The sequence below is a fragment of the Stenella coeruleoalba genome (assembly GCF_951394435.1).
Source record: "Stenella coeruleoalba genome assembly, chromosome: 5".
In the NCBI taxonomy this organism is placed as follows: Eukaryota; Metazoa; Chordata; class Mammalia; order Artiodactyla; family Delphinidae; genus Stenella; species Stenella coeruleoalba.
The window spans coordinates 11044237-11053764 of record NC_137150.1 but is presented as its reverse complement, the minus strand read 5'-3'; the positions used below and the strand labels follow the sequence as shown (position 1 = coordinate 11053764).

Here is a 9528-nt window from a genome sequence, read left to right as displayed (position 1 = left end):
TCGAGGGGTGGGCAGGGAGGGGAACCTCAAACTGCAGCATAGATGCATGTTTAAACCACTTTCAATTATTGACACAAAGTGGTGAGGAAGTTCTGTCTGACCCAGCCTGAGAAGCCTGTGTAGAAACGGACTTCAGGATGGAGTCCGAGAGGGTCAGCTGGGGGGACCTCGGAGCTCTGCTGGCTCAGCCCCTCGTCTGCGCAGTGCTGGTTTAGGGCTAGTGTCTTGCCCCAGTCCGGGCTTTTCCCACTGCTCCCGCCCCTGAATCTCACTTACTAGAACCAGAGATTCTAGTTAAGCACACATGGGACTTAACAGTTGTGCATTGGAGCTTTTATTGGATTCCAAAAGGAAGAAGTGTTGGCTACTTCTAGCTCCAGTTTAGATCCAAACAGTCCCTAAGTACATGAGGCTAGGGGAGCAGATTAAACCAGCAGTCGCTGTGCTGATGCATGTGACTCGATTAAATTGAGGCTTTTAATTCCATGTGGATCCATAATGAGTGTGTTTCTTTCAGTAGGTTTCAGTGGGGGACTAGAAATGGTAGAGAGGTGAGGTGAAGAAGCCTCTTTGAGCAAATGAGCTGGCAGCCGGTTTCCAGACCAGAATCTGGATAGGAGTCGTGCAGTGTGAAACGAGCACATGTTTTGATAAGGTTTTTCTGTTCATGCTTTTGTACCACTGTTTGTGCCTGACTCCCAGACTGATTTGTATTTATTATATTCAGCTAGAAGAAAGTCACAGGTTGCCGTCTGCACTGTGCAGTTTCCAGATGAATCTGTTGTTGCAGGAAACTGGTGACTAGTAACTGTTCTGTTTGCAGCAAATGTGTGATAAGTCGTCCCATAATTAGTATGGAGTAGCCCATTTCTGTAATTTGAATGACTGTGTCCTGAGAAATTTCTGTCTCCTTTGGTTCAGTGGTATAAAGAACATTAAGAGTGATTTTTCTTCCTCGAGGTGGCCTCTCCCTCCCCAGCTAGTGGAGGGAAGCAGTCTGGACCTAGAAAGAAATTAGATGATCCATGGTGGGGGCTTAGAGTTGAGCCTTGCAGAGTCACCTTTTAGACCCACACAGTGACTCCAGTGAGCTGGAGAAGGGGGCCTGGCAGCACGCTCACGCCACTCTGCTGGGTGCCACTCAGGGGTCCACGCCAGTGCCCTGTGCTGGGTTCTCAGCCTGTTAGGAGACTTCAGTGGATTTCATGGCATGTAGGAACTTACTTATAATGAATTGATCATTACATTTTAATTCCTTGGTAATGAAAGCTCAGGGAAGCCAAAAGGTCATGGTTGGGAGACTTGAATTGCTACTGGATGTGAGAATTGTTTCACTGCTCTTAACTTGCTCGCTGGGGCAGGTTCCAGGAACTTGAACTATAAATATCTATTTAAGCCTCTCTCTTTCTTTTTTTTTTCCCCTCCCAGAGTCTTGATATATGTAGACAAAACTGCGGTTTGGGGCCTGTCGGGTCAAGATGTTTGTTTCTATAGGAAGTGCTTGCAGGTGGCAGTGGGCTTGGCGAGTTAGGCTCGCTGAGCTCAGACCCTCTCCCCGTCATCCATCCTGCCCGGCCCTGCACAGTGGTAACATCTGCTAGCACAGCTCCCGTTTTGTTCTCTGCACAAAAGCTTTTGGAGGTTCCCTCCCCAAGCCCTCCAGCTTTACCCAGCAGAGTAAGGAATCTTTTCTTTTTGGAAATGAAGAATCTGGCCTCGTAAACTACTTCTCACGAGTGCCCTCCTGCCAGCCAAACTGGACTTGTTCTTCCTGCCTCCGTGCCTTGTCACTCTCCCCTCCACCAGCCCCACTCAGGGGTCTCTGTGGGTGCCCCCTTCATGGACTCCTCCTCTGTTGGTTTCACCAGCTGGAGTACTGTGTGCACACTCGGACCTTCCTCTTGCTCGAGCTCTGGTTGGTGTGAACTCCTTCAAAGCAGGCACCGTCGTGGTCATCTCTGTTCCCTGGAGGATGCCCAGGAACAGACCTGTAGATGCTCACAGCCTGGTGGGAAGGGAGCAGAGAACCAGCCAGTGGAGCACAGAGGGCAGACGTAGAGGAAACATTCCAGGTGTTTGGAGACAGCTGGAAGCTATCCATGCTGATTTTCGTGGTTTTGAAGTCTCTAACTGAGTTGTTAAAATTGCCTTTTCTTTGTTCTGTGTAACGTCTGCCGCGCTGTGGTTCGAACGGCGAGGTGTGAAGACTTAAGTCCAAAGCACCTGAGGAGCCATGGCAAGCAAGCCACAGTAAAGATGTGATTTGGGGAAACTTAACAAGCTAGAGGTTTCTCATGATGCCACTCATTTCTGTAGCAGAGTCATATTTTTCTATGTGTGGTATTAATATGTATGTGCTTCAGTGGTGGGAAAACTTGAAAATTCCAAAATCCTTATTACTTCCCTATTTGAGAGGCTGGTTAAGTAGGGTGTGGTGCGGTGTGTGTGTGCGTGTGATGTATTTATTACATTATTTTGAGAGAGTAACCGTCTGTTATGTGGATATACATTGGGTACAGCCAAATTGAATATTTCCATTTGGCGAGGAAGGTAGGATTCATGAAACTCAGGCCTTAACCAGTAGGCTGGATGACAAGACCAATTGAAGCGTTATGAAATGTCTTTTTGTTGCTCCTGTTATCTTTGTCTTGGGTTCATTGTCTCATTCTTTAATGATTATTAAAATCATGTGCCTGAAAGTTTATTTTGCTTGATTATGAGGTAGACATGCACGTTTATATTTATGTAAAGTATTTGCTGTAAAGTGTTTTTGGTTTATTCTCTTAAAAGATCACTATATTTAAGTAAAAAATGAAGGTCAGCAATACACTTCATGTCTTGGTGGGTTTTATTTTCTTACTAGAAATCAATCTAGGAATCAGTGAAAAATGTAGGGTTCTTTTGAGAATCCTTTGTGCTTAAGCCTAATTACCTAAATTGATTCCCTTTTAATTTGGTGTTTATGATCGTTAGGATGTACACTTCAGTTTTAAAAGGTGTGAAGTTCAAAACTAAAGGGTGGCTTTAGCAAGGCACATGGCACCTGAGGCCTTTTTACTGGGTCTGGAAAGGCAGGCTTTTAGCTTTGGGTCTGGGAACCATGCAGGGGTATCCCTAGACATGTATCCTAGTCATTTTAGCTCGCTAGAGTCCTTCCACCTGGAATGCCACGCTGCACAGAAGGACGCGTGTACACCTCTGACCCCCAGTCGACACTCACAGTCTGGAAATGGTCCTGCCTCCTGCTTGCCCTCTGCACCTTGGATACAGCGACGCCCACACCTATCTTGTGGTCTTGGCGCCCGGATAGCTGTAAATCCCTACGTGGGAAGTGACCATGTTCCTTTTAAATTCTCTGTGGCGTCCTTTACCTATTGGGTGCTCAGTAGATTTGGATTGAAGACAATGACGTGTTCAGAGAACTAGGCCAGGAATCCTCTGCTGCTTATCCTATACCCGGCTCCCTTGTCTTCCGGTGGAAATGGGAGACTTGAGCCAGGACTCTCAGTGGGGAAGCGGTGGTGCATGTCCATCACCTAAGGGACTGTTGATCCTCAGGTAACTGTTGCCACCACAACAGTGTGTAACAAACCATCCCAAAGCTTGAAGCTTAACATAATAAGCGTTTATTCTGCAATTTAGGCTGGACGTGGCTGGGCAGTTCTGGTCTTGACTGGGCCCCTTCCTGTGCCTGGGATTTGACAGGTTTAGCTGGTCTAGGATGACCTCAGCCCTCACAGCTAGGGCAGCTCAGGTGGACTCCATGTCTCTCATCTTCAGCAGCCTGGCCTGGGCATGTTGTCACAGTAGAAGCTGAGGAGCTAGATGAGAGGAGACTACCCCTGTCACAATTGCTGACATCTCATTGGCCAAAGCGAGTCACAGGGCCAAGTTCAGGATCAAGGGGCTGGTGGGCAGATACACTCCAGCGGTCGATGTGAGGAGTGGCAAAGGTCTTTGGATCCCGGGAGGTGTGGGAATTGGGGCAGTTACTGCAATCAATCTGCCTCCGTGGACCCCATGTCTCCACCTTGGTTGAGAACCCTGGGCTGCATGATCACTAAGGCCCCTCAGGGCTCTGGCTTTTCTCCTGGCCAGAGGGATAAAAGTCCGGAAGAGGTAAGAAAGACAGCTTTGTGTTCGTGGTTCCTGCAGAGGGCGCCAAGCCCAAGCCAATGGCTCCTGTAGGCGGGCACTTCACTCTGTACACTGCGTGTAGTTTGCTAACCTACCCTTTCCAACCCAAAGCACCACTCTAGTTACCTATTGCTAAACGACAAACTGCCCCGAAACTTAGTGGCTTAAAACAACCATCATTTGATCTGATGGAATCTTTTGGTTAAGAATTAGGACAGAGCTTGGCTGGGCAATCCTTGTGCTTCAACTGAGTCACTCAGTTGGCAGATGGGCAGGCGTGGCGAGTCCAAGCTGGCCTCACTCACATGTCTGGCACATGGTGGGTGGCTGGAAGCAGGCTCATTTGGGACCATACATGGCCTCTGTAGCAAGGCCATCTCAGGGAGGCCATCTTACGCGCTGGCTGCCTCCCCCTAGGACAGGTGTTCTGAAAAGCTGCGTGGCCTTTTATGACCTAGCCCAGAAGGCACAGGCATCACCACCGCAGTGTTCTATTGGTCAAAAGCTCACCTAGACTCAAGAGGAAGGGACATAGACCTCCCCCCGGCTTTAATGACGAATATAAAAAAGCCACCCACCCGAAGTCCCCAACTGTCTTCCCAGTGTTTTTTTGCCTAGTCTTCTGCAGTTGTTCTCAGATGAGACATCTCCCCAGGGCAGGCTCTTAGGTCCCTGGTCTAGCAGCATCAGCATCCCCTGAGACCTTGTTAGAAACCCAGATTTTCAGGCCCCACCCCAGACCTGCTGAGTCAGAATGACAAGCCCTTCGGGTCATTCTGATGAACCCTAAAGCTTGAGAACCACTGCTCCAGGACACAGCACCCTTGGTGAGTCTCAAGTGATGACCCATGACCACGATGACTGCCTTGAACTTCCCATCTAGGTAGGTGTTGGATGAGGGTGACGGGGTGGGGCACCCATGGAGTGTGGTTCTGTGTATGGGTTGGAACATCAAAGACAAAATTCATCGTTGCCTTTGAAGAAGTTACTGGGGGCAGAAGTTCACTGTGACGTGGGCCCCTTTACCTTCCTGTGAAGGGAGTGGGGCAGGGGGAAGAGAGGGCAGGGGAAATAGCTGCTTCCTTTCTTTGGTGAGGTTTCTCGGAGACTTGCGGAACTCAAATGAGCCACAAGAGAGAATGCCCCTCTGATACGGGCAGTGTGAATCCTCTTCCTCTATTTCTTGGGCAGGCGGGTTGGATGAGGTGGGATGGGGAATCCTTAACTCATGACTCTCGTGTGGTTTGCACCCCTCCCAGAATGGTTAAGAATGAACATGCGGGTGGGGGACCAGCCCACACCCTGGACCCTCTGTGCCCATGGTGGTAACTGGGCTGCTCTAGTATAATAATCCCCTTGGTGCGTCGCCAGGGACCTCGAGCTGTGTATGAGCCCACTGCTACCACACAAATGGAAGATCTGCGTTTCGTTGAAAATTTAAATTGGTTCACTCCACTACAGAGGAGGGCTGGGGCAGACAACCCAAGTAAAGCAGTCACTGGGGTGTAAGCTGGCCCACTGATTATAATGAGGTTTGGAGAATCTTAAGCAATTTGACCCATATGTGCCCTCCACACCCCTACCTATTAGGGTGATGGATGGACCCATGTGTCTGCCCCAAGACGCTCAGAAACTTTGTCCTACCATCTTCCCAGGCACTGGTTCCTATATCTCAGTTACCAAGTTCCCTTCAGAGACCTTACTTAGCTTACAAGTTTGTCACATTTGCCCCATTCCTGCTCCCCAATATATCCGGTCCAGCAGCCACCCCTTCCCCGCACAGCCTATATGCTTCTGGCGAATCCCCAGGGGGTGCGCTAAGGGCAATCTTAAAACCTTTGCCACCCTGGGTTCAGGAACCCAGCTGTGATCTGATCAGCAGGCAGCGTTCTGACAACAGGAACTGGTTCACGAATGGGCATGTGACCCAAAACATGCCAACAAGGCTCAAGGCAAGATTTGCTGGGAACTCCTGGGGGGAAAAAAACTTGAGAGCCACTGGAATAGATGTTCTCTTTTCCTGTGGACGTTACAAGGTCCAGATGTTAGCCTGAAACTGTAGTAGTCAGCTTGTGACCACCCTAAGGACTGAATTAACAGGAGAGATGCAAATAGCTGAGAGGCTAAATAAATCAAGCCGAGAAATGGCGTGGAAGCCTTGATTGAACCTTGCCTGATCGCCACTCCACTCCTGGAACTTATGAGTTATATGAGCCAATAAATTCTGCCCTGCGGTTTATATCATACTTAAGTTGGATTTTCTGCTACTTGCCAACAAAAGCATCTGGACTGACACTGCCTCCTTTGGTGACAATATCTGAAGGCCCTGTCATAGTCTCAGCCATGCCACGTGACAGCTTGAGAGTAGCCAACGGAATCCATCACCCCTCCAAGGACATACCCCGTCACAGCTGGAGGGCAGAATCCACACTCACCAGCGGTTAGAGTTGGAAAATTCAACCTCTGTCTCAAGTCTCTCAGGTGAGGAAACTGAGGCTGTGGGAAGTGATGAACCAAGTATGAACGGGTAAGGGGCCTCCCACCAGCAGATGATCCCAGGAGGTGTTTCTGCGGCTGCCTGGCCTGCTGACAGGTGTCCGTGCTCCTGGCAAAGCTGCTCCCTACGCCGCGGAGTTAATGTTTCAGGGGAGGCACGGGTCCACCTTCCCCGATCTTTCATCTTTTCATTTCAGAATGCTGAAAGGGGAGAATGACTATTACTATATATATTCTCAGCACATGTGACCTTGAATCCTCTCATTTCCTGAGCCTTTCAGAACACTCCCTAGACATAGCTGGAGGCGGCCCCCCTCTAATACTGCAGGGTCCAGGGACAAGAGCACAGATGGTGGCTCCCACACGGAATGTCTGAGTATTCACATTGGGATCAAACTGACAAACTGTTACGCATTAAATAGGTTCTGCTTACACTTTCGTGAAGACTGAAATTTTTAGATTCCTCAAAGTTTTCTGTGGCAGCACCAGGAGAGCGGGCCTCCCTGCCCCTGGCCCGCCTCACGCCAGGATGTGCGGCCTGTGTCTCCAAGCTCCATCTACCACCCCTGCAAAACAGCTTGTCCCTGGCCACCCCTCACGCTTACAGGTGTATGCGAGCCACAGTCAGGAGGACAGGCGCGGAGAGAGGGCTGTGTGGCCCCGGAAGCAGGCTCAGGACCACTCGGGTGGAGAGTTAGGGTTTCCTGGGGCCTGCAGCATGGGGTGTGCAAGTGTCACCATGGCCCCGTGGGGAGGGTCATGGCCAGAGGAAGGCCAGAGTAGTGCCCTCCAAGGAGTGGGACCCAGGACTGGGCCACTCTTGGCCAGGTCCAAGGGCAGTACTGGACTTCTACTCTGTCCTATGCAAGATCATAAAGCAAGGCTGGGAGTGGGCAAGACCCGGCTTGGTGACCTTGGACCTCAGTTTCCTCCCTCGTCCCTGAGGGAGCAGGACTGCTTCCCATTCTAGAACCCTCTGTCGAGTCTGGAAGCAGACTGGATTTCAGAGCCCTTATCCCATCCAGCAGTTCTGGGACACCAGCCACAAACCCCCAGGGAAGAGAGAGCCACAGTAGGGAGGAACACCGCCTTTATTTCTTGATTTCCCATCCGGAGATGCCAGGATGAAGGTGGTGGCTTCACATGGGACAGACGTGGGCCATGGAACATCAGCCCGGGACTTGCAGTAGAGGCAGAGGGAGCCAGACTGACCCATGTGTCCACCCACCCCGGGGCTGATTCGCCCACGCCTGGCCACCAGCACAATGCCAAGTGCCCAAGACACAGGCCTTGTACACAGGCCCAGGAGTGTCCCTCCATCTGGTAGCAAATGGGCAAATCCCACCTGAGGTCTGCCGTGGGGAAGACGTCTTTCCCAAACAAAGCTAAGCCTCACTCAGGAAATATGGTGATGAAAGGCAGCTCACAGACACGCAGGGCTAACGATCCTGTAGAAACGGGGGCTCGGGCGCACGCACACGAGGACAAGACTGTGCACCACGAAGACAGGGAGGGAGGTCACAGGGCTCATGGGAGTCAGCAGGCAGCCAGGAGCTGGCGCCCAGGACAGATGCCGTCTCTGCCCGGAGCATGTACTCAGTCGTGGGGCCCAGACGGGAAACCAGGCGGCAGTTTCCAAAGGACTCAGGAAACACCAGTGGCCGGCCTGCTAGCCAATGTCCTGAAGGAGAAATGGACACGTGGGACATTCACAGGACGGAGGTCCAAGTGCGCAGAGCCAGGAGGTCAGGGTGGTACCGGGGATGGGGAGGCCCCGAGAGCAGCCCCTTCGGGAAACGTCGAAAAGAAGGCCACTGCTCTGCTTTCGTCTACACGGTAAGCACCCCAGCACCCCAGGGTTTGGCGGCGGTCTTGGTACTTATTCACAGTTGGGGCTCTGCCTGGGGAAGCCGCATCCACACGAGGCCGCGCTGGGCTGTGGTTAGCTGCGGGGTGGGGGGCTCCTAGTTGGGCCCAGATCTGGGGGCCACCCCCAAAGAACAGGCCCACTTCCCTGCTCTGTGGTTCCCAGGCCCGGGGAGCCCCGGCCAGCTGCCAGGTGAGAATGCCCACGTTTCCAGAGGTCAGAGGAGACGAGAGGCGTGCGCCCCAGATGCCCCCAGCGGACGGGAGCAATCTCCAACAGCCTGTGTGCCTAACAGTGCAAAGCCAAGTCCACGATATTCGGAAGGGAGGGCCCCGGAGGCCGTCGGTCTGGCCGGAGGGTCGCGATGGGCGTGTGGAGGAGGCCCGGTACTCGGGGTTAAGACAGGATGCAGTGGTCCTAGGTTCTTCCAGTCGGACTGCATTAAAAGCACATCTTAGCAGCAAGAGTTTGTCCTTGTTTCTGTTGCATGAAGGTGGTGGAAACCGGACCAGGACAGGGCGAGGTCAGTCTGCCGAGGGTGGAGAAGCTGCTGCCAGTTCCGTGGGTGCAGCCGCCTCCTCCCGGCGGCCCTCAGGTGAAGTAGCGACAGGGCGTAGAGTCGATGTAGCAGTACGGGGTGCACCGCAGGTCTCCATACGACCTGAGGGGGGCAGACACGGGGCAGTGGGCAGGAGCCCCAAGGACACAGCCATGTTCTCAAAGGCCTCCTCTCGCGACTCTGGTCAAACTTCATCTGAGAGCTGCCCTACTGCCACCCTCCTAAGGGCGAGGGGCTCCAAGGTGAGGGGCTTGGGGCAGCTGAGTCCAGGCCTCTGGGGCTTCTCCCCTTGAGTCCATCTGAGGGATCTGGGGGAAAGGGGTTTGTAGGTAGCCTGGCTCTGAACGCAGCCTCTCAGAGAGAATCGGCCCTTTCTCCAGCGCTGTCCAGTAGACCACACTGCACTATTTCTGTGGCACCCACTGGCCATATGTGGCTATTGAACTCTTGAAATAAGGTTAGTGTGAAT

At 52.1% G+C, this 9528-nt stretch overlaps 1 protein-coding gene across 2 annotated transcripts in view; it reads right to left on the bottom strand.

The window, feature by feature from the left end:
- Positions 1-7469: 7469 nt before the first annotated feature.
- Positions 7470-9528, bottom strand: part of COLQ (collagen like tail subunit of asymmetric acetylcholinesterase) — a 65988-nt gene continuing 63929 nt past the window's right edge. For both annotated transcript variants that reach the window (XM_079923336.1, XM_079923337.1), the window contains exon 17: positions 7470-9161. In XM_079923336.1, the coding sequence (XP_079779462.1) occupies positions 9092-9161 (70 nt within the window). In that variant the 3' untranslated portion in view covers positions 7470-9091. The remainder of the gene's footprint in view (positions 9162-9528) is intronic.